Source organism: Lissotriton vulgaris, chromosome 1_1 (genome assembly GCF_964263255.1).
Source record: "Lissotriton vulgaris chromosome 1_1, aLisVul1.2, whole genome shotgun sequence".
Taxonomy (NCBI): domain Eukaryota; kingdom Metazoa; phylum Chordata; class Amphibia; order Caudata; family Salamandridae; genus Lissotriton; species Lissotriton vulgaris.
In genome coordinates, this window is record NC_141685.1 from 2080663221 (window position 1) to 2080688899 (window position 25679).

The window sequence follows — 25679 nt, forward strand, 5'->3', positions numbered from 1 at the left end:
CTACAAGCAAATATACATATTTGTTATGATGGTAATGTGGTCTGTGCCTGGGACAAGATTAACATGATCTAGGTTTTCGTTTTTTTATCAGTGTTTGCCTGCATTCACTTAGAACAAGTTTTAATTGGATTTTGGAATAAAACCTTAAAATTTGCTTAATGGAAACGTTCCACCTTTGTACCACTCATTGTTTGTCACAGTTAGGAAGGACCCCTTTTCCTGCAGAACCACATTACTAGGCCCTCCAATAATTCCATAAAAGAAGTTTCAAACTAACATACACTAATGGCTCTTGAGCTTCTGATGAAAGCATAGTTTTCAACTAAAGTTTTTTACCCCCAAACATGGGGCCCAAATAGAAAGGTATCCCCATCAATATCATGCTGCCTATCAGGACACAGCACAGATCGCTATCATATATGCAAGAGATGCCACATGGCTCCATACCAAGAATGCACAAAAATATAATGTCACAGGGCAGATAGGGATATTAAACTACATGTTTAGGGATATGTGATGAAGAAAATCAGGTGTTTATATTCTCTTCACTCTAGTAATATTCGTGTATGGTGAGTTATTTCTTATTAAGTTGTTAATCTTAATACATATGGTATATATAACATGACGACACAATAAACAGTGTTATAAAATACTAAGGTTTATGTGTACTTATTTGGGGGCTACAGTTGCTCATGCACACCCAGAATGATCTACTGTGGGTATAGATTCGAGGAAAGTGAATTCCACCTCCCCCCCCCCCCCACCACCACCACCCCCCTCCACAAAAAAAGGAAGTTGGGCTACAGTGGGAACAGATGAGATGACCAAGGGTCAGGGTAGACTGTTCCCATAACGAGTTAAATTTGGTGGATAAAGTAAAGACATGGCCACCCGATCTGCCTTTACTCCGTCTGCCAAACCCAATCAAGTAAAAAACAACTGTGGTTTGAGCGATTGCTGGTGGTTAGAATATTTGCAAGAATTTATACCATCACCATTTGGGTGTTTGATTGCCAGTAATATGCCTGAAAACCTGAGTGTGGTACAGGCTTTGCAAGCCTACTACTGACAATGTTTGAGAATTCTAAAAAGTAGTAAAATTGCATCAATGAAATCAGTATTTCAGGGAGTGCAGATTTGCCTCCTTTTCGGTAAACTGGTCACTATACAGATTTAATTTCCTGATCCAACTAATGAATAAGTGAAAAATCTGTTCGTAAAGTCAGGACAACGAGAAAAACCGACACATATATGGTCCCCAGACCAAATCTCCATGCCAAAAATGCATTTATTTGGGGGTGAGCCACCCGAAGCTCTGACCCTGAAATTCTGTGGGATTCTTGACACGTATGAATATAGCCCCTGGGGGAAGACGGTTTGGGCGTGAAGTATGCATCAATTTTCTATTTCTCCACTAGACCAAAGGTGTGTAGAAGCACAGTGGTTCACAATACCGTACTGCTGTTGGTATCATTATTTTTTTATATTGTTTTTGCAGTGTCTGTAATCTTACCCCCTATCAGTTGTGATATTATTGCTCAAAAGTGTATTTTTGAGCAGTATTAGTTACAGATGTTAACTTACTTTTTGGTTAAACAATTTACCAGTGCAAGAAAAGAAAATTAATCTTAACTGTTTAATTGCCCACGATTATACCCTGTAGCCACTGATGACCTGCTTCTAAAGTGATGCTCATATTGTACAGTGTTATGTAGTTTTCATGTATGAACATGTGCAGAAGTGTGGCTTGGTTTGCGGTTAGGGGAAATGCTTTGCTTCTGTAAATCGTTCTACTATGTGAGCTACAAAACAGTACATTTTTAATATACCAATCCGCTTTTTTTATTTAAATAGACATGATTGTTATGTTGATTTGCACAGTGCACTAATCAACCGAGAGGGTATCCAATATGGAGTCATAAAGTGTGAGGTAGAGTTGCTGTCTAAAACTTTATGAATACAGTTTGATTTTTATTGCATCTGTGGCTAGTCACTTACAGCTCCCAGTGACAGCTGAATTAGGTAGCTTGCAATTTGGAAATAAGATCATCTCTTTTTCTTTAGAAATTATGAAGCACAAAATAAAGGACTGGCCAAAAGATATGCCAAATCCCAGTATGACTTTGTGGCAAGAAACAACAATGAACTTTCTGTCATGAAGGATGATCTTTTGGAGGTAATTTGCGGCAGATTGACATTAGTTATTGGAAAGACCGATTTAAAAATGTATATCTGATATGCCTACAACCATTCCAGACATAAGAATTACTGTGATTTAAAGTCATTGTGGTATTCACCTTATGCTTAAAGATTTCTTCCGGAAAAATTATGCAGATTTTCTTACAAATTATATTTGACTAAATGTGTTTGGATTCTCTAAGATTATTCAAATGAAGTAACTGGCTTCACCTATAAGTTTAAAACGAGGGACCACAGCCTTCGTGGACCACAGTTTGTGGAAAATGACATAAGAAAACTAATGACAAGACTTGATGGTTATCAGAACATTAAATTTCATTTTATGCAGCACCACAATTTTGAAGAATTTTGCATTCCACGCAACTCTATTTGTCGCGATGAGCAGATGGTGAATGAAGGGGCATCTAACTTTGTTTTTACCTCATGAGCACCTTTGAATGATCGCATGTGTTGCAGAATAGAATGAATGAATAATAATGTTTGCAGCAAGGTGGTTAGAGGTGATCTTCTGAAAGTGATGGCGGTTTTGCAAATGGACTTTATAGCAGTGTTTGTCTTCTTTGAGCTTCCTCCTCTGTTCCAGTCCATCTGTTATTTGCAAAAGAAACTATTTAAATTGTTTAAATACAACACTGGGAAATGAGTTCTATTCTTGAAACTTTCTGTTCATTGCCAATAATGAGTTCAACGTGATCAGATCCTTCAAACCTAATTGGATCAGTAGTATATAGTTTCTCTTTGTTTATACTGCTGATCATATACCCATCCTGCAACTATCTATTAGTAGCCCTGCTTCTTGATATGCATGCAGCACTTGCACTACCAAATTGAGGTTTGTTTGTTTTGAACATCAAATTTTCATGGGTATTGTCAAAGATTCTGCCAAAGAACAGAGCACCTCTCTCAAAATTCAAGTTCAGTTTATCAGCAAGGCAGCAGATAGAATCCCAAATGTCCCTGCTAGCATTCTCCAAGTACTATAATATGTGTCCCCATTTGATCTCACCCCTTGAAAATATTCCAATGGATTCTGAACACAATGACGATCTCAAATCCTTGTTCAGAATGAATATTGAGTACAGTGGTGAGTAATAACTGGCTGGGGTTTGATCTAACATTGGCGAAAATGTTTGTGTAAAATTTAAAAAAAAAATGATGACTTGTGCAATCCAGTAAAAAAGCTCAAACAAATCAGATTTGTTTTCATAATTCATGATTTCCATTTTGGATTATAATGATGTCAGTTGTCGTACAGATTATCTTTTCCTTAATGTTTTATGCGCAGAAAAGTCTTTAGATCTACTCATGTCAATAGGCATTTTAAATTCAATAGTTCCAAAATGCCCTTCGAAATTACAGCAGAAGATCACAAGTCTTTCAAAACTAACATATCCTCCTGATAACCGCTTTTGTTTGGACATAGTTGTGTTATATTTTAACTGTGGTTAGAACTAGCTGAAATGGTGGTGTCTAGATCATATGCAAAGATTTACTTATTGAATTTTGACTGAGTGACCTGCCAGAGCTCTGTAAGTTGACACTCTGTAAGTTGCACTGCTAGGTTTTTTTCACTGAAGACTTTACTATTATTGGGATGGACTTCTGGCATGTGGCATAAGATCACAGGTTACTTTTACATCAATCTTCCACGGCTTCATAAAATGCATTGTGTGTCAAAATGTGTCTATATTGTGTTCCATAGAACAGTGAACTGCTCTTAGCTGACAGCAGTGCTGCGATCCTGTAATACAAAAAAAGAGTGTGAAGCTATAGCCTGGTTCAATCATTCATTATTTTGTTTCTGATGGATACTTATAACCAAAGATTCCTCCCCTTTAGAACATTCCTCCGGCATCAGGCTGGACCTAGATCCATTAACCTTTCAGCAGTGTTCCTGCATGCCGCTTCATGGTGGTATGCGACTTTGCTTTGGCTCCACACCACCCCAGAAATGTTGGAGCGAAGCCACATATAAGTGCCACCCTTGCTTGCTCAGTTCCTTTCTTTTCATCCCTTCTGATGTGCATTCTGAGCTCCAGTCACTTTTGTCAACCTTCCAACTCCTAAAACAAGAAAATCCAGTTCGCTAGGGAGCCTTGTTCCCTCCTAAACCTACTGTTTCAAACCATGCCTTGACTGTAGGAAACAGATTTCAATTGTGTACCTGCACAAGGTATGTCTCTGGTGTTTGGGCTTGGGGACCTACTTGAAGTTGTGCAACAAAAGCGTTCTAGTTCACCTAAAAGTGATCAATTACCTGGAAGCAAACTTGTATGTTGACCAACACAAAAAGTAGTTGTGGGCTTTATGCTGCAAGTCAAGATCACGGACTCGAGGTTGTGGTCAAAGTCCTCCGGTAAGTTGAAATCTACACATGAGCATAAGAAGAAGTGGAACTCCATGCATAATCTGCCAGTCTCTATACAAAAATAAGGCACAAAGGAGTCCAGAATGTCAGTCGCACACCCTCTGGATCTCAAGTTACTGAGCCGATTCCTCAGCTGATCCTGCTGCGCCCCAAATTATCCAGACCATTGGCAATGCAGATTAAAGTCTTTAATAAGGCCATCTTGCAGATATTTGATACTCTTCTGGCTCCCTCTGGCATGCCTTCAGCCCCAAGGGTCTTCTGCAGGAACCTTCAATTGGACTAACACCAGCAGGCCTAAACTCTGTGCCATATGACCCACACGCACCTGTCTTAAACTCTGTACCAGCTCCTATACAAACTTCCACCGCAGCTCCATGAATTGGCTGGCCTATTGATGCCAGTACTGACAGCAAAGGTGGAGGGTCCAGTGCTGGTTCATTTGTCAGACCCCAAACAGATTTCAGCACAATCCCAAGCAATGTCGCACTACGAAATCACTTATGTGCACTCAGTCACAATACAGCCTGATTCCAATCCTGTGCTCTTACTAGAATTGACATGCCCCCCCCAAAGGGCTCCATTATTTTTTTTGGCTCTGATTATGATCAAAACTTGCTACCACCCAGAGATGATGGTTGTGAATGGTGAGGATATACCCCCTCATTATGATGATGAAGAGACCAGTGGGCTTGATACTTCCTACTGATACAGGATAGATCTTGCCCTATTAACCTACAACATAGGAGAGTGCTTCATTTGCAGTAGTAATTCAACATGAAGCTGAAGTCCTGAACTTACAACTAACTCTGTTGTGGTTAACGATTCAGAAAAGGGGGTGGTGATGAACAGAGTGTCTGAATTAAGCAGACCACTCTTAACCAGTCCAAAGATCAGGGCTTGATCCATCACCGTTATTTAGCTCACTGCACCATCCCAGCTCAGAACCTTTGACTGGGTATGAGTGTTCTGTTAAATTCAGATACTCTGTCCATCACCACCCCCTTTTCTGAATCATTTTGTCCACCATAAGCGTGGAAGGGTATACTCAGATGTGAGTCCCTTGCTCATTGCACCATCAGGATTCAAGCAAGCCGGGCCGAAGACGGCTGTAATGCCAGAAACCGGTCCCCGGAAGCTTGTTTCCTTCCCAGTATAAGAATTGGCTTGGTAGTTTGGTCTGCCCTGTTCCCATGATGCACTGGGCCAGGGACAGACTAATTTGCATGTAGCCAGGTTCTGAGCTGGGATGGTGCAGTGAGCTAAAAAACGGTGATGGATCAAGCCCTGATCTGTTGACTGGGTATGAGTGTTCTGTTTAATTCAGATACTCTGTCCATCACCACCCCCACCACCCCCTTTTCTGAATCTATCTGTTGTGGTTAAGGCAAATGTCCTTACGGACATTTTACAGCCTGGGCTGGCAGCATTTAAGCACTTTATCCTGGAATGTTAGGCCCTCACTGTCCCTTTAGTGGGGCGTCCTGTGCCAAGAGGTTCTGCACCTCTGGAGTTGGCAGGAGCATCAGGGCATTTCCCTGGCAAGTTTTTCAAATGCCAGGGTGGGCGCACTCAGTCAAAGGTGTTTATTGGATCACAATTATTCCCTACACTGGCACACGACATCTTTTGTCAGTGGGGAGAACCCTGGCTAGATCTTCTCACCACTCTAGAGAGCACACTGTGTCAAAATGTTTTGCCCTTTGGAGTTTTCACAAAGATACTCACTGTGAGATGCATTCCGGCTGGAACGGTACATGCGACTCCTGTATGCTTTCCGGCCCCTGTCTCTCCTGCCCCGAGTTCTGAAAATTATCAGGAATGGCCAGGCCCAAGTCATCCTAGTGGCTGTGGATTGGGCCAGGAGAGTGTGATACTAGGAAATTCTAGTCATGAGCATCTACCCTCTGATCTCTACATAGGATCTCCTGTGGCAGCAGCAAGGTAGGGTCCTTCAGATGATACTTTGCAATCTACACCTCTGTTGGACGTCGCATCCTTGGCGTGGTTCACCCCAACTTCTTTTTTGCTGGCTTTAGGACTCTGCACCCTTTCCCACTTCTCGCCTGTGCTAAAGTGCAGGTGTTCCCTCCTTAAAATAGGGTAGACTTAGCTTACACCCAATTGGCACATGTAATTTACTGGTAAGCCCCTAGTAACTGCATGTACACAGGGCCTGTAAATTAAGTACTCTAGTGGACATGCAGCACTGATTGTGCTACACCCCTAAGTAGCCCTTCAAACATGTCTCTGGGTAGCTGTTGCAGCATGTATGTACAGTTTTTAAACTACCATTTCAACCTGGCAAAATAAATCCTTTGCCAGGCCTAAACTTTCTGTTGTAATACATAGACGTCATCCCTAGGGTAGGCTCTGAAGATTCCAGCAGACAGGGTGAAGTGTATTTTAAAAGTAGGACAAGTTCTTTTAAGTTTTACCTGTACTGGTAGTGAAAAACTCCCAGAGTCAATCTTTACTATCAATCAATCGGGATTTGTAAAGTGCGCTACTCTCTGTGAGGTTCTCAAGGTGCTGGGGGGGAGGGTGAACGGCTCCGAATCAGTCAAAAAGCCAGGTCTTGAGGTCCTTCCTGAACATGTGTAGGGTCGTGGAGCATCCGATGTTCACAGGGAGCTCGTTCCAGGTCTTGGCTGCCATGTAGGAAAAGGCTCTACCGCTGGTTCTGTGTCTGCGAATGCGGAGGGACCTCTGCCAGGGCAAGGTCGTCAGAGCGGAGGTTCCTCTTGGGTACTCGGAAAGATACTCTGTCGTTGAGGTATTTGGGTCCGATGTTGTTGAGGGATTTGTATGTGTGGATGAGGAGGTTGAAGGTGATCCTCTTTTCGACGGGTAGCCAGTGGAGGTCTTGTAGGTGTTGGGTCATTTGCTTGTGATGTAGTGTCCCAAGGACGAGTCTGGCTGCGGCATTCTAGATAGTTTGGAGTTTGTGTAGAAGAGTTCTGTTGACTGCGGCATAGAGGGCGTTGCCGTAGTCCAGTCTGCTGGATATGAGTGCGTGGGTGATCGTCTTTCTGCTTTCGTGGGGGGATCCATTTGAAGGTCTTACGGAGGATGCGAAAGCAGTTGAAGCTGGTGGACGCGACGGCGTTGATCTGGTGGTTCATGGAGAGGGAGGAGTCCAGTATGATTCAGAGCGTTGTCGGTCGGGGTTGGTGGGTTCCCGAGGACGGAGGGCCACCAGGTGTTGTCCCAGGTGGAGGTGCAGGGTCCGAGGATGAGGACCTCAGTCTTCTCTGAGTTGAGCTTCAGGCAGCTGTCCTTCATCCAGGCTGCCACGTTCTTCATTCCTTCTTGGAAGCAGAGTCTGGTGTCTTCGAGATTCTTCGTGAGTGAGAGGATGAGCTGGGTGTTGTTAGCGTAGGATACAATGCTGAGACCATGCTGTCTGACGATGGTGGTGAAGGGATCCATGTAGATGTTGAAGAGCGTCGGGCTGAGCTATGATCCTTGGGGTACTCCGCAGTTGGTGTAGGTGGGTTGCAGAGAGGAAGTGGGGGTCTGATCCTCTGGGTTCTGCTGGAGAGGAAGGATTGGATCCAGTCTAGGGTGGTTCCTTGTATCCCCGCGTTGTGGCATCTGGCTGCAAGTGTGCAATGTGAGACGTGTCGAAACCTGCGGAGAGGTCTTGAAGGATGAGGGCCGTGGTCTGTCCCTGGTCTAGTAGTATGCAGATGTCATCAGTGGCAGCGAGGAAGGCGGTCTCAGTGCTGTGGGTGCTGCGGAAGCCTGACTGGGAGGTGTCTAGGATGGAGTTCTCTTCGATGAAGGTGGTCAGCTGGGCGTTCACAAGTCTCTCTCTGACTTTGGCTGCGAAGGGGAGGATAGAGATGGGTCGGTAGTTTTTCAGGTCCGTTGGGTCAGCGGTCGGTTTCTTGAGGAGGTATTTCACCTCTTCCCATTATTAGTTGTCAGGGCAGGTGCCGGATCTGAGGGAGGTGTTTGTTCGTTCTAGTTCGGGTGCGATGGCAGCAGCGGCCCTGTGGAAGATGTGCGGTGGGCAGTGGTCCGTTGGGGCTCCTGAGTGAGTTTTCTTCATGGTCGCAGTGATGAGCTTGACAGTAGCGGGATCCCAGGACGTGATGTTTGGCTTGGCGGCGGTAGGTGGGGGGGGGGGGTGTTGTCCGGTGCTTGTTTGCTGAAGTTGTCGTAGAGGGCCTTGATCTTCAGATGGAAGTAGGAGCTGAGATGTCGCAGAGTTCCTGGAATGGTGTGATGTCCTTGGCCTCGCTGGTGGGCTTTGCGAGCTGCTGGGTGACATTAAACAGTTCCTTGGCATTGGTCACGTTGGTCTGGACTATATCTCTAATGATGGACTGTTTGGTGTCTCTATGCGCTGGTGGTATTCCTTTAGGGTGATCTTGTGGTTGTTGTGTGCTTCCAAGGTTTTCTGGTTTCACCAGGTTTTCTCTAGTCGTCTGCAGGAGCATCTCACTTCTTGTAGTTCAGTGGTGAACCAGGCTGCCTTCAGGGGGAGATGTTTGGCAGGGTGGTGCAGGGGTGCTAGCTTGTCTGCACAGCAGAAGATCCATCGGTGAAATTCCCTGGCCGCGGCGTTGGTGTTTGTCGTGGTGCCGGGGTGGGTCTTGGAGGAGGATGGAGTTGACCTGTTCCTCTGTGACCTTGCTCCAATTCCATCGTGGTGAGTGCAGGGCGAGCTTGGGTGCGGTAGTGGAATTGAAGGTGAAATAGACGCAGTGGTGGTCCATCCAGGCGGGCTGGGTGGTGTGGCTGAAACGGATGTTTGATCCTCCCGCAAAGATGGGGTCGAGTGTGTGACCCGCTCTCTGGATGTGCTGTTTTAGTCCGAGGTTGAAGAGGAGAGTGGTGGAATCTGGGTCGTTGCTGTTGTCGAGGTTTAAGTTCAGGTCCCCGAATAGAATGTAGTCCTTGGAGGTGATGGCGTGGGGTGTGGCGAGCTCGGCGATGGTGGTTGCGGGCTGGGTGCAATGTCCTGGCGGTCTGTAGATGAGGGTGCCGTGTAGCATCGTCCTGGTCCTGGTGCTGGTCTGGATCTAGAGGCGTTCTGTGTTGGAGTGGGGGTCGCTTGTGCTGGATGTGGAGAACCGGAAGGCGGTCTTGTGTGTGATGGGCACTCCCCCTCCTGGGGGACTCCCCAGGTGTCCTTTCTCTGTATCTTGTAGCCGTCCGGGATGGCAGTAGCGATGTCTGGGCTGGAGGTGGTGTTGGTTCAGGTTTCTGTGAAGAAGGTGACGTCGGGTGAGAGGGTGTCGATCAGGTCCCAGATTTCGATGGTTTGACGGTGCAGGGAGCGCACGTTAAGAAGGATGCATGTTAGTGTTTCGGCTGTGTGAGCATCAGGCGGCCCTGCTGCTGGAGCTTTGCCGATGTTAAAGGATCTGAGGCAGAGTCTGCATGAGAACTGCCCATGTGATGTGGTCTGCGAGGATCTTACGCAGTCGGTGTGTCTTCTGGGACTGAGAGCGTGGAGAGTGACTGTGTCATAGAAGTGGACTCCCGGTGAGCCAGGGTTCCTAGCACTGGTCACAGTCGGGTCGCGGACGGGCGCAGGGGGGCTTGCCTTAGGTGCACTTCCACGGAGCGGTCGCCATATGTAGGGGAGGGAGGCGGGAGCGGCTGAGTAGGGGGCGAGCCGCAGGGGCAGCAGTAAACAGAGGGGAAAAGGAATAACTAATCACAATACAGTGAGGGCGACAAAGTAGCAGTACTAATGACAATACAGCGAGGTGACACACAACAGTAGCAGTCAGCAAAGAATAAAACGCAAGAGTTTACAGTGTGCAAAATGGAACACTTTAGGAGTACCGAAGGGTGCCTAAGCGAAACCTGATGCCCAGGGACGGGCTGCTGGCTCGATCCCTGCTCGGGAGGAGGGCTGAGTGCTGGTGTGGTTGCCGATCAGGTGGAGCTGCCTTGGCCCAGAGATCAAGGTTTCAAGGTACTATGGCAAGGCCTGCCTCTCCCATAGTATTATAACATTGGAGTTGTGTTATAAAATGTAATAACATTTAATTTCCTTTTGGGAACAGGTAGACATGTCAAGTTGGTGTTTGAAGAGTTGTAATTAAAATCCCTCTTCAATGGTAAAGTCAGATTTTTAATCACAATTCTAAAAAGGCCGCTTTTCAAAAGTTGTCATTTTCTTGTGCTAACCATTTATTTATTTATTATTTATTTAACAGTTTTATATAGCGCTGGCTAGACCCAGGGGTATAAGAGCGCTTTACGCGGGTAAGAAGTGGAAAAAGGTTACAAAATGGCATTCGAACAAAAAGGAAAAGCATGAGAAAATATGAGCAACGTGTGAAGAACAAAGAATACATAAACAGGAAAATAGGTAGTACATTCAGTCCATAACAGGATTTGGATAGATGTGTAAGTGTGGGTGGCCTTGGGTGGAGGGGGGGAAATTTGGAGGTAGGGTGAGACTGAGGAGGGAGAGGAGATAGCATGTAGGAGTAGGCAGTGATTATATGAGAGCTAGTAGGAGGGTGGAAGTATATATGAGGGAGATAAGTCATGTATAATGTGTTTTGAAACATCGCACCAACCTGAGCATGTAGTGAGACCCTGTGGTGGCCGGATTAAGGACCCCAGTATTTGTAGAGAAGGTGTCACTTGAGATCTGTTTTGAACCTAACGTATGAGGGGTTGCAACGGAACTCTTTGGAGAGTGAGTTCCAGAGAATAGGCGCATAATCGGAGAAAGAGCGTGATTGGGTGGGTTTCTGGTATATCAAGGGAGGTACCAGTTTGATGGTATTGGTTCTCCTCAATTCTCCGGAACAGCCCACTTCGTGAAGTTTTTGGGAGAGATACACAGGGGTTCGAAGATGCAAAGCTTTGTGCGTAATGCACGCTTTCTTGTAGGTGGATCTGCCTTTGATGGGAAGCCATTGGAGTTCTTTGAGGATGGGGGAGATGTGATTGAATCTCTTGCAATCAGAAATAAGCCTGGCCGCGAGGTCTGACTTGATTGGGGCAATGTGCATTTAGGTGTTGCAGAGAGTAAGGCGTTGCAATAGTCTCATCTAGAGAGTACTAGTGATTGAACAACAGATTTGAAGTCCTCAACAGGAATAAAGGGTTTGATTTTCTTGAGGTGATGTAGGGAGAAGAGCGCACCTTTAGATTCGTTTTTTATGTGGGGAGAAAGGCTGATGTTTTGGTCAAGGCTTATTCCGAGAGATTTAAGGTCAGAGATCCAATGTTGAACGGAGAGCCGGTTGTTTTTACGGGCAAAGAGAATGACTTCCGCTTTTTAAGGGTTGAGTTTCAGGTGGTTGAGATTGAACCATTATTGAATCTTACTTGGGGTATCATTGAGGTGCAGAATGTCTGCATGGGATTTGATATTATAGTAACGTTGGGTATTGTCCGCATAGAGGTTATAGTTGATACCTACTTGCTTTAGAATGAGGGTGAGGGGCTCCATAAAGAGGTTAAATAGAGAAGGAGAGGGAATAGAACCCTGGGGAACATCCAAGGAAACAGGAATAGGTTTAGAGAGGCAATTGCTGATTTTAATGTGTTGGGTTCTGTACTGAAAGAAGGAGGTGAACCATTCGAGAACAGGCCCATTGAAGCCAAACCGAACTTTAAGGGTGTTGAGTAAGGTAGAGTGGTTGACATTATCGAAAGCATCGGAGAGGTCGAGAAGGATGAGAAGGGTCCCTCCACTTTGTTGAGGGAGTGAAGGATATCATCAACAATGTTAAGCATCGCAGTTTCAGTACTACAGCCCTTATGGAATCCTGACTGTAGTGTGTCCAAAAGGTTAAATGAGTCAATGTGTTTGTCCATTTGGAGCAAGGCACATTTTTCGAGGACCTTAGATAGAAGGGGAAGTTTCGAGATAGGACGTAAATGGTTATGGTCGTTAGGGTCAGCAGTGACATTTTTGAGAATGGTAGAGATTTGGCCATGCTGGAGGGAAACCGGGACTCAGCCAGTGGCCAAGGAGGAGTTGATGATGGTAGTCCAGTAAGGCGCAATGATGTGCTTTAAATCTTGAACGAGGTTGGTGGGGAGCGGGTCAAAGGTGTGAGAGGAAGGTGTAAGCTTAGTGATGATGTTGAGGACTTCTCACTCGGTAACTGGGTTAAAATAAAGCCAAGATGCGTTATTTTTTAGCTGTGGGGGAAATGTTCCAGAGGGGCAATAGTGTGCGGGAGAGGAACAGAATCAGGAGGGGGCGATGGAGTCAATGAAGACTTGGGTGGGCAGACATAGAGAGGTGATGAGCTCTGTGGTGGGAGGGTTGAAGCAAAGGCTAAAAAAAAATCATGGCAATTTTCTCAGAAAAGAAGTTTGCAATTTCCTTACATCGTTCGATAGAGGCAGTCAATTTGGGAGGGGCAGAAGCTGTTTGATTTTTGATAATGCTGAATAGTTCCCTAGGTCTATTATCTAGTCGAGCTGAGCGCGGAAAGAGGAGGCCTTTTCATTGAGGATGTGTTTTTTATAATTAGCCCTAGCGGTTCTGAGGAGGGCAAGATTTGGGGGGAGGGATGTTGTCTCCATGTGCGTTCGGTCATCCTAAGCATACTTCTCTCATTGTTGAGATCAGCATTAAACCAGGATTTTGGGGGGGGGGGGGGGGGGGTGTTTTTTAGTGATTTTAATTTGGCCGGGCGATTTGGTAAAAGACCTCAGTGATGGCTTTGTTGTAGTGTTCTGTAAGATCATGAGTATTTAGTGAGGGAGGAGGAAGTTGGAGTTTTGCTTTGATTTTATTCTCCAGATCGTCCGGAGGAATCAGGTGAAGATTTCTAGTTAATTTCTTATGTTTGATGTTTTGAGGGGAAGGGGAAGAGCAGCCCTGCTGATTGTGAAGAGGATGAGGTGATGGTCCGACCAATCAATAGGGACAATTTGCAAAAGGGACGCCAGATCGTTATGTAATGATTGCTTCAAGAGTAGCCCCTTTGGAATGTGTAGGTGAATGGCAAAGTTAAATCATATCTGTAACGTCAAGGAGGTCATTGAGGATGCTAACCAAGGATCAGCCTTATTATTGCAGTGAATGTTGAAGTCATCGTGAAATATGTTTTTTGAGTTGGAAATCGAGGATTGGGAAAGTGGGTCAGACAATTCCTCCACAAAGGGCAAAGGGCAACCAGGGGAATTGTAAATGTGTAGCCAAATAGTAGGGGCCCCTGAACTTTTAGTTCGGCTAGCATGTATTCGAAAGATGCTTGATCAGAATTCTTAACAAGGGTGAGAGGGAGTTCGTCTTTATAAATAATGACAATTTTGTCAAGCCTATCTTTTCGCAGGATAGAGTAACCCGGGGTGGAGAGCGTGTCAAGAATAGATGAGGAGTGAGCATTGAGCCAGGTTTCCGTAAGAAAAGGGATGTCAATAGCTTCACTAAGGATAGTTTCCAAGATTTCTGTTGCATGTTGAGCGGCCGATCGACAGTTGATCAGCACACAGTTGAGGGGTATATGGTTGGTTTCGGGGAAGCAGCCAGAATGGATAGTGTTGAGTTGCTGGGGAGGCCTGGCGAGCCAGGGGAGGTAGGTGTACGGCTTGTCCCCAGGATCATGGGAATAGTGGAGTAAAGTGTAGGAGGATCCGTATTAGTAGTGCGTTGCGGAGAAGGCATGGGCGAGCCAGTGGAGGTAGGGTAAAGGTTTCTTCCCAGTGTCACCGGAATAGTGGAGTGAGGCATAAGTGAGTCAACAGACCCGGAGCAGGGTGCGTAAGTATTATTTAAGTACCCAGGGTTAGGGGAGGAGTGATGGGTCTGAGCTTGGGAAGATACAAGGATACATTTGGTGCCTACAGCCTGTTTTGGGGACACATGACTAGGTATAGCTGGCAGGTGGTCTTGTGTATTGCTCCCAGACAGTGATACGACGGGAAGATACATATTGGGAGGATGGGCCACTCTTAGAAAATGAGGAGGATGAGCTATTATCCACCACACTTGCACATCACAAAGGCACTGCCTGAGCACTCTCACAAATGGACTGTTTCTAGTCTATTGTGACCACCTAGGCAAGCTGGGCACCAGGTATAACTGTTGAACCTCAGACCCCAACTCTTCAGTACATTTCTGGACCTGTGTCCTCTGCCTGGAACAAGGAACTCTGTGCTGCTTAAAGGCCTGCTGTTCTGAAGGGATGCTGCACTGCTGTGCTGACTTGATGCCTCTTGCCTGGGTGAGAAGGATTAGACCGGCATCTATTGAACCCAGGACCCCAGAGTGACTCTGATTCGTGGCTGGCCTCCTGACTAAAGACTCGGGAACAGAAGGCTTCAACAACCTTGAACCCATCACCTGGACTTTGCCATCTGTGAGTTCAACCCTGTAAGTGGTGCCACTCAAGTTCAGGACCTTTAGAATGGGCCTTGAGGTGCTAGGACAGTCTATTTGTGGATCCAGCAGAACTGAAGGTTCTCTGCTACGTGCCACAACCTAGAGCAGAACCGACATAATGCCTCTACTGCCTAGACTTTCTCGATTCAAGGACTTTGCATCTTCGTCCACTGCCCCATTGAAACCACCGCACGATACATCCCAAGGCAAGCCCTTGCATCAAAAGCCTCTTGTTGATGGCAGCCTTGATGGTGAAGCAGTACTGAGCATCGCAGGCTATGCAGCTACTTGAGAACCAACATGTGTGTGATGAATCTTCGACGCAGGGCTTTGCATGAGAGGCTGCCTCATCGATAATGACGCAAGCCCTTGTATCGCGGCCTAGCAGCTCCATGCAACTTATGCTGTACGACGCACCTCCAAACAGGACCCAGCATCGCCTTGGTTGGGCAGTGTACCCTCAACATATGACTCCACGGCTCTCCGCATCCAGGATTTAAGGTACTCTTGTTCAGCAGATCTACCGGGTTCCCTGTAGCTGGTGCGTGCGCCATCATGGTTGACCTGAACCTGTGACTTTGTCCGGCTCTCGTGCAACCAGATATCCATTGTGGGCGCTTTGTGCTTTATGGTGCGATGTTTTCTGAATTCTTTTTAATTGCATAGCTCCGATTCTAATTATTGGATTTTATTTTTTTTGTTTTATTTAATAAAATCTACTCTATTTTTATAGTTTTGTGTGGTATTTTTCTTGTGTTGTGTTTTTACTTTTATTATGGTTTGAAGTGCTGCATAAATACTTGACTCCAGGTTAAGCTCGACAGCTCTGCTCTGCTTCCAAAAGGTTGACCACAGGTTAATTTTGGGTTGCTCGTGGCTTCACCCTGACAAGGATTGGGGTTAATGCTTGAGTAGGTTTGCTCCCCTCTCAACCACTGAGTAACCCAATTTCTTACAACCTCCATGTGTAGAGATTGAGCAGTGGAAGGTAAATGCATTTGATCTGCCACCTGAAGTGGTAGATGTCATCCTTATTGCCAGGTGTCCTTCCACAGATCCATGTACACCAGGTGCTGGGACTGATATGTGTCCTAGTGTTAAGTGCACAAGAAAGACCTCTTAAAGCTAAACTGTTGGGTGTCCTGTTCAGTTTGCCTTTGCCCAGCAATACCTTGCTGTGGGCATGATTAAAGGTTATCTGTCAGCCCTTTCACCCAATTTCTCTTTAACCAACTAATAGTTATTTTTTTAAATAACCTGTTTTGATGCAGTTTTTTAAAGATGATGCAGCCGCTCTTTACATCTCCTGACCTTGAAGACTGTCTTCTTCATTGGGATCAATTGGGCTTGTCATCTGAGCGAACTTCAGGCACACTGCAGCACCTTTTTTCCAGACAAACTAGTGCTGAAGCCTCTGACCTAAATTTGTAATTCCTTTCCACTTTGGGCAATCCATCACTCTTACAGCATACTTTGCTCCTCCTCCCTCAAAAGAGGAGAAGAGGCCTTCTTGATGTAACTCCAAAATAACTTTACGCTTTTACATCAATCATACCAAGGGCAATTGGGTGGATGAACAGCTTTTCTATAGGGTTGTCCAGGGCGAAGAAACTGAAGAGTATGCAGACAAGAACTCTGTTGAGGTGGATAGCCTTCTGCATTAAGATCTGCTATGCGCTAGCCAAAAAGCAGCCTCAGGAAGGGCTGAGCGCCCACTGCACAAGGGTTAAGGTTGCTACCACTGGATTGGCAGGACGAACCCCTGTCCTTGACATATGCCAGGCTTCAATGTGGATGTCCACGCATGTTTTCACAACCACTACAGCCTTGACAGTTTGGCCCATCGGAAAGGACATTTCACCTAGTCGGTCCTGCAGGACTTTTTAATCTAGGTTCCCTCCACAAACCCTTCATCCGGGAAAGTTTTGCTTTAGTATCTATTCTAAAGGTGATGAATCTGAGGTTAGAAGTGTTAATCTGAAGAGCAAGTTACTTTCCTTCAATATAGCTCTTTCTGGTGGATATTCTGTATCTAACCCAGTGGCCTGCAACCTTTTCTATAATGAGCTACTTCGACTCAAAGAAAAACGCACTAAGGGTCACATGCATCAAAGTCTGTTTTTGCGATTCCTTATTTGCGATTTTTAGGGAATCGCAAATAAGGAATCGCAAAACGGGATGCATGATTGAAATTGCATAAAATGTGCGATTCGGTAAAAATTGCAATTTTTACCGAATCGCAAATATTATGCGAATTCCAAATTACGATTTCGCAATTCCCATTGATTCCTATGGGCTAAAAGGCCCATAGGAATCAATAGGAATTGCGAATTCGCAAATTGGAATTCGCAAAATGTTAATGCATTCCATGGGTGCAGGGGGGGGGTCCAAAGGACCCCCCCTGCACCCCTGAAATTTATTTTGAAGTGCATGTTTCACACACACATGTCCTAAGGACATGTGTGTCTGTAACATGACATTGTTTTAAAATGCATCGTGGGGCATTTTGACACATTTTCGCAAATTACCACGAGGTTCAACCTCGTGGTAATTTGCTCCCCCTAATTGCGAATTCGCAATTTTAAAAGTAATCATGCATTGCTTTTAAGGAATCGCAAATTTGCGATTCCTTAAAAGCAATCGCATTTTTGGAATTCGCTAAAAATAGCGATTTTACCAAAAATGCTTGATGCATCCCCGAAACCTATTTAAGAATCGCAAACGGCCGTATTTTGCAATTCGCACCGTTTGCACTTCCTAAATAGGTTGATGCATGTGGCCCTAAGCTTCTCATCACTTTGGCTAATGTTGCAGTAGCGACCACATCAGATAAACCCATAATAGTGACCATACCTTCCAGGATTTTAGTAGTATCCCCCAGATGTAAGTCACGAGTAAAACCAAACTTGCCTTCATGATGTTTTGGTGGTCTATTCTGAATACAATATTTTGACCCTCAGTATTGTAATAGTACCCTGGCTACCCTTACGTATAGGACAGGGTTCCGAACATCAATGTTGGTGAAAGCGCATATAAAATGCCTCCACAAGGCTAGTGACTTAACAGCCACAGCAGCGAGTGTCAAAAGGTACAAAGGAAATACTAATAGCTGCGAATTTCCCAAAAGGTAGATGAATTATTCAAAGATTATCTTTGTTATAGAGGTTTTGGATTGTCATTCATTTTGTTTTCAAACTTCAGCAAATTATTCTCTCAAAATGCACATGTTCTATCAAATGTTTCCTTTTCATTTTAAGTAAAAACACTCAAACAATATCTTGTCTTTCTCTCACAAACTGTATGATTGATAGAATGGCGCTTGCAAAATGACAAAGTTCCATATGACTATGCTATAGAGTGAAGATAGGTGGTTATATTTCAAGTCCCACAGGTTATCACAGTGTGCATTCCATAGATGTGTAGTGCTGCCTTCAATGTGGCTTGACCCTCTTAATTGCATACTGTGCTGTACTACACGTCAGGGAGCTACATACAGGGTCCTCTCGGGCTATCAGTAGCTCCTAAGCAACCTGTCGAAGACTCAAGATCTAACTTCAACTTCCTCAAAGCCATCCCTCCAATAATTGCTTAACACAATGCATCTGAATGTGCGGAAACGGTCAAGCAAGAAACTGTTGTTGATGTGCAGAGGTATTGCTTATATGTGAGTTGGCTCTGTCATTTCCGGGGTGGTGGGACGTCAAACAGTGCCACCTAGCAGCATGCAGAAGCCTTGCTAGGAAGTAAACCGATCCAGTCTAAAACCTGGGACATATTCTAAAGGTGATAAAATTGCAGTTATTGTCCACCAGAAAAAGTGTTAAGAGAAGTATGTAACTTGCTATTCTAGGCTGAGTACCAAACCTTTCAATGCCATTCCTTACAGCTGTTTAGATTTAATAATTGCTGTATTTCTACTTTATTTTTTTTTAATCATATACGTGTTGTTCTTTTAATGCGAAAGATAGCCTTACTGCAAACTAGCAATTTAACTGACCAGTTCCACAGTAAAATATCCTGACTGAAATAAATTAACCAGAACCATTTTATTAGTTTGTTTCTTAGCCTATGGAGTGCTTAGGTGTCCAGAATATGACTTGAAGCCAAGTTTGGCCACCCACCATAGAAATTTGCAGATGAAATGTCGAGCTGTAAATGTATAGCTCAAAGAAGTAACCTTACTCTTTTAATGATTTTCTTCAAATTCCACATCAAAGTTGATTTTGGTTACAATTTTTCAATTTATAGTTAATTGTATTTCAGATCTCGATTAATAAGTAGCTGGGTCCACTCAACATGTCTGACACATAAAATACAGTCTTTAGTGTACGATATGGAGGTTTAGTTAAGGCTGTTTAACACTATTTTGTTTTGCGGGTGTAAGAATGATGTTTATTGGTTTGAGAGGGTGAAACCCCTATTCAACAACAACTACAATCCTCGTTAGTGTGACCATCAAAGTCACCAAATTAACCTGTAATTACCCTATGGTAGATTGGCACAAAAGAAATCGGCTTTAACTTAAAGGCACTGTGTAAAGTATGTATGCCGCACACAAACTGTAATAAAGTGAAAACACAACACCAGAAAAATCCGAAACCAATTTAGAAAAAAATACATTTTAATAAATAAATTAGACCAAAGCGACTAAAATCGAATCAGTACAACCATGGATATTTAATGGATATTTCATTTAAATATTTTAGGTAGATCTAGTGCCTACAAGCACAAAGCGCCACTCAGTCATCTCATCATGCTAGATGGGGGAAGTTACACGTGAACGCTGACCATAATAGAGTGCGGTCTTGGATACAGGGACCAGATTAGTCCAGCTGAAAGTTATATTCTCAAAGTTAAGCACGAAGAGCCCAGAACTTCATGTTATTTCCTTTTCTTGTTGAAAAGTGCATTCTGCTGCCAGTCAAGGTTTCAGGACCTGTGGAGGCACTTCTTGAGTGTTAGGGAATTACTGTAGCAGAGGCCAGTTCGATTCAGGCAGGCCCAGTTGCAGCAGGTTATCTGGGCAGTTGCGGGAGAAGGCTTCTGGAACTTGTTGTGGCCCTGTAGCTCAATAGGAGGCCAGCCAAGAGACGCTTGGAGTCACTCAGGGAGCCTGAGATGAAAGGAGCTCGTCCAGTCTTTGTTTGCAGAGAGCGGGGCAGGCCTCAAGCAGCAGTGCAGTCCTCTGGAAAACAAGGCAAGCCTCGAACAGTAGGGCAGTCTCCTGGAAATAAAAGCAGGCCTCGAGCAGCAGGGCAGCCCTCTGGCGAGCAAGTCAGTCCCTTCCTCTATAATATCGGCAGTCCAGGAGTGTACTGAGTAGTTGGCCCGTGGATCTAATATTTATACCTGGTGGCTTCCTTCATTCTAGACCCCCCCCCCCCTTCATCTGGTTCTGGAAATGTCCTACCTTCCCACTGCTCAAGCTCCAAGTGGTCTAGGGTGACAAAAGGCTGGTGTCAAGTTCCTTTGTGAGTGTGCTTGAGGCAGTCGTTTGAAATGTAAGGGGGGCAGTGAAAAGCTCCGCCCCACCTTCCTGGCAGTATGGCCTATCCAGACAACATTTAGTCCTCCTTTGTCAATCAATCAAGCATTTATATAGCGCACTACTCACCCGGAGGGTCTCAAGGCGCTAGGGGAGGGTGGGTCCGCTACTGCTCGAACAGCCAGGTCTTGAGCTGCTTCCTGAAGGCAAGGTGGTCCTGGGTCAGGCTGAGGTGGGTCGGGAGGGAGTTCCAAGTCTTGGCGGCCAGGTAGGAGAAGGATCTTCCTCCTGTGGTGGCTCTTCGGATGCGGGGGACGGCGGCGAGAGCGTGGCCGGTCGAACGAAGCTGGCGTGTGGGAGCGTAGAAGTTGAGACGGCTGTTGAGGTATCCTGGGCCTTGGTTGTGTAGGGCTTTGTGTGCGTGGGTAAGGACACGGAAGGTGATTCTCTTGTTGACCGGGAGCCAGTGCAGATCTCTCAGGTGTCCGGAGATGTGGCTGCGACGGGGGATGTCCAGGATGAGTCGTGCTGAGGCGTTCTGAATCCGCTGCAGTCTCTTCTGGAGTTTGGCGGTGGTTCCGGCGTAGAGGGAGTTGCCGTAGTCCAGACAGCTGGTGACGAGGGCCTGGGTGACCGTCTTCCTAGTTTCGGTGGGGATCCACCGGAAGATCTTACGTAGCATGCGCAGGATGTTGAAGCACGACAAGGAGACGGCGTTGACTTGTCTGGTCATGGAGAGGGAGGAGTCCAGGATGAAGTCCAGGTTGCGTGCGTGGTCAGTTGGTTTGGGTGCGCTGCCCAGGGCGGGGGGCCACCAGGAGTCGTCCGAGGCAGAGGGTGAAGATCCCAGGATGAGGACTTCCGTCTTGTCCGAGTTCAGTTTCAGGCGGCTGTTCATCATCCACTTGGCTAAGTCTGTCATCCCTTCGTGTAGGTTGGCTCTGTCGGTGGCGGGGTCGTTGGTGAGGGAGAGGTTCAGCTGGGTGTCGTCGGCGTAGGAGATGATGTTGAGGTTGTGTTGGCGTGCGATGGCTGCGAGGGGGCTCATGTAGACGTTGAAGAGGGTTGGGCTGAGCGAGGAGCCTTGAGGAACACCGCAGATGACTTCGGTGGCTTCTGATCTGAACGGGGGGAGGCGGACTCTCTGCGTCCTTCCGGCGAGGAACGAGATGATCCATTCCAGTGCCTTCTCCTGGATTCCGACGTTGCTGAGGCGCTGCACTAGGGTACGGTGGCAGACCATGTCGAAGGCCGCGGAGAGGTCTAGGAGGATGAGGGCCGCTGTTTCTCCGTTGTCGAGCAGGGCTCGGATGTCGTCGGTGGTTGCGATCAGGGCGATCTCGGTGCTGTGGTTGGCCCGGAAGCCAGACTGCGAGAGGTCGAGGGATCCGTTTGTCTCGAGGAAGGCGGCCAGCTGCTTGTTGACGGTCTTCTCGATGACTTTTGCAGGAAACGGGAGCAGCGAGATGGGGCGGTAGTTCTTGAGGTCGGTGGGGTCAGCTGATGGCTTCTTTAGTAGAGCGCCGAGTTCGGCGTGCTTCCAGCTCTCCGGGAAGGTAGCGGTGTCCAAGGAGGTGTTGATGATGTCCTGCAGGTGGGGTGCGATGACAGCGTCGGCCTTGTTGAAGACGTGGTGAGGGCAGGGGTCGGTCGGAGATCCGGAGTGGATGGAGTTCATCGTGCGGATGGTGTCTTCGGTGCTGATCGGGGTGCAGGCGCGGAGGGTGGTGGTGGGGGGCGGTGGTTCAGTCGTGGCGTGCGTCGGTTGAGTGCTGAAGCTGTTGTGTATGTCCGCGATCTTGTTGTGGAAGTAGGAGGCGAGGGAGTTGCAGAGGTCTTGAGAAGGGGTGATGTAGTTGTTTCCGGCGTTGGGGTTGGAGAGCTCTTTAACAATGTTGAAGAGTTCCTTGCTGTTGTGTGCGTTGTTGTCCAGTCGTTCCTTGAATGCAGTTTTCTTGGTGGCGTGGATCAGTTGGTGGTGTTTTCGGGTGGTGAGCTTGAGGGCAGTCATGTTGTTCGGTGTTGGGTCTTTGCGCCAGGCTTTCTCGAGTGCTCGGCAGTTCTTCTTGGAGCTCTTGAGTTCGTCGGTGAACCATGGGGCTTTCTTGCTGCTGGGTCTGCTAGGCGGGGTCTTCAGAGGGGTGAGGTCATCTGCGCAGTTGCTGATCCACTTCGCGAGGTTGGTGGCCGCCTGGCTTGGGTTCGTTGCGCTGGTGGGAGGGTTAATGCTCAGGGAAGTTGCGAGATGGTCCGCTGTGATCTTGTTCCAGCTTCTGCGTGCAACCTGTTGCTGGTTGTGGTGGATCGTGGTCCTTCTGAAGCTGAAGTGGACGCAGCTGTGGTCTGTCCAGTGGAGTCCGGTGGCGTGGCTGAAGGTGATGTCCTTGCTGGATGAGAGCACGGGGTCGAGTGTTTGTCCGGCGTAGTGAGTGGGGGTGGTCACCAGCTGCTTGAGACCGAGGTTGTCCAGCAGGGTGGTGGTTGTCTCACTGTCTCGGAGGACTACACAAAGGCCAACTGTTCAGATTCATGTGACCCAGGACACAGTCTGCAGGCACCAAATGGTAAGGGCAAGAAAATGCCAAAAGTGGAATTTTGTGAATTTTGATGTAGAATCCGAATTTACCACTAAAGATAATTTTAAATTGTAATGTTTTTTAGACTGAACGTGACCTTTCTACCTGTTCCCAATCGCAAGTTAGTGCCTATTTAATGTAACGAGGTAACCCAATCTTGTCCTATATTTCCCACAGAAGTAAAAAACGAATTTGAAAATGGTCAACTACCAGGACATATAAAACTTTAAAGTACATATATCTAGCTTTATGAATACAATGCACCTAGCCCTTTGGGTTGTTTAGGGCCTACCATAGGGTTGACTTTTTTGTATCGGGTTGACTTATCTGTATTAAAAAGGGAGGTTTAAACCTGGCAAAAGATTAATTTTGACATGTTAAATTGGCAGTTTAAAACTGCACACCGGCTGCCATGGCAGTCTTGAAACTTGTTTAAAGGGCTACTTAAGTGGGTTGAACCATACCAGCGGTAGACCCACTAATAGCATGTATTTACAGGCCCTGGGTACATATACTACCACTTACATGGGACTTCTAAGTAACTTAAATAAATGTGCCAATTGGGTACAACCCAATTTTACCAAGTGTAAGTGAGTGAGCACAAGCGCTTGAGCACTGCTTAGCAGTGGTAAAGTGCAGAGTCCCAGAACCAAAAAAAAAAACATTTTCAGTAAAAATTAAGTGTTGTGGCGAATGTTTTGGGACAAGAAACCACTGCAAACGCTGTAAGGTCTAACAGAGAGGAACAGACAAGACACCAGATTCAGCTAATCTGAACTTTTTTTACTGTCAGGCTGAACAGTGCCAACACAGGATTTGTTTTCAAATTCTCAATAGAATCTGGGCACTCGGAGTTCAGGCTGTCTCCAGAGTTGTTTTGATTTCCAGTCAAATTTCATAAAATCCAATAAAGCAGTTCACGGACCTCTGTAATGTTCGCTAGTCAGGAAATTATGACCAGCACTTTTATTGTGTATATACTGAACAGTGCATAGCAAACACTAAGTATTGTTCAAATAGCATATAATAGTTTTTTTCCAAGGTGTTTCAATTTTCAAAGGCAATCTCCTAAAATGTAAATAAACTAGTCTTACTTTTGAACTTATTTCCCAGATTATTGATGACCGCAAACAGTGGTGGAAGGTTCAGAATGCAAGTGGCGCTTCTGGCTTTGTGCCAAATAACATCTTGATTGCTGTGAAATCTCAGGAATCTGGAGGACGAACAGAACCCCTTTACAGTCATACAATACAGGTAACTATCAGCATTTCATTGGTAGCGCTTTTTCTATTAGGCCCACGTTCTGTGAAAAGTTGTATTTCATAAAGCCTTTAGACTGTATTTTTTCTGTCTAAATTCCATGCTGTCACAACTAAACTTGGGCATTGTAGTAAAAAGTTGAATGTTTGTGGAATATAGTTGAATGTTGTAAGGGATATTGTTAAAATGAATTAACTAACAAAAAATGATTCAGGTTGATCAGTTTTCATGTCTGTTTTCTTTCGACTATCTGATTAGGTGATCAGGTTATTTTTTGTAATCTAATGTTTTCTTAATCTGTTGTTAAAAATGCATAGAATGGATTAGTTTGTCGTAAATTGCGAGTTTGGCACAAGAGTGTTTGGCCTCTACACTGTTGCATTCGAACCCTTTATGGGGCCATATTTCAATGTTTTGATAATGTCATGTTGTGCTTAAATATATTCCTAATGAGAGGTCTTCTTTTTCAAAATGTTAATTTTGTTGTGCATTGGTTTGATTTACCCATGGCCATCGTTTGTTAAAAGCTGATGATGCCAAAGAAGGAGTTTGAAATTTTCAAGGTAGGACTTGCTAGTTTCCTTCTAGTGCAGTGATCCTTAGTTTACTTGCTTCTTGAGTGTTGCAGTGAGTTTAGATTCTACAACTCCCTTGCCTTCAACCCATTCCTTGTCTTTATAGCTTTTAAATAAGTAACAAAATGCATAGAAATCCTGGCCATGTACAGCAGCTCTAATATATATAAATACATGCATATCCATAAGCATTTAGGAATATGTATATCCTAACTTTGCCTTTGAAATCACTTTTATTAGTCAATCAATCAATCATGAAATTTGTCTAGCGCGCTACTCACCCGGAGGGTCTCAAGGAGCTTGGGGAGGGGGGGTCCGCTACTGCTCGAACAGCCAGGTCTTGAGTTGCTTCCTGAAGGAGAGGTGGTCTTGGGTAAGACAGAGGTGGATGGGGAGGGAATTCCAGGTCTTGGCTGCCAGGTAGGAGAAGGACCTTCCTCCGGCCGTGGCTCTCCGGATGCGTGGAACGGCGGCGAGGGCATGGCTGGTCGATCGTAGTTGGCAGGTGGGAGTGTAGAAGGTCAGGCGGTTGTTGAGTTCCTGCAATCTCACTGCTAAACTTACTCTGTCCACATTTTACTCTGTATACGATTAATGTCCAAACCATCAGCACCAAGTAAGTTTGATTTGGTTTTTAAAGCTGTATCCCACAAATTTCCTCTAAGGATTCACAAACCCAGCACACTGGGAAGGAGAAATACAACATGTTCACTAGTTGTGAAAAGTCCATGTTTTCAGACCTTTCCTAACCGTTAAATGTTTGATATCTACCATAACTGACTGTTTTGTCATACAATTGAAGTAACTGGGAAACTGTTTGCCATGAGGATAATTCTATAAAATATTTCATTTGTGTAAGATATCTTTAAACATCTAATACAGCTTAAAC

General features: G+C 45.5%; 1 protein-coding gene across 11 annotated transcripts in view; it reads left to right on the plus strand.

Annotated features, from left to right (window-relative positions):
- Positions 1 to 25679, plus strand: part of EPS8 (EGFR pathway substrate 8, signaling adaptor) — a 1020454-nt gene that overhangs the window by 856465 nt on the left and 138310 nt on the right. For all 11 annotated transcript variants that reach the window (XM_086920872.1, XM_086920932.1, XM_086920898.1 and 8 more), the window contains 2 exons: positions 2065 to 2176; positions 24069 to 24209. In XM_086920872.1, coding sequence (XP_086776998.1) covers positions 2065 to 2176; positions 24069 to 24209 — 253 coding nt within the window. The remainder of the gene's footprint in view (positions 1 to 2064; positions 2177 to 24068; positions 24210 to 25679) is intronic.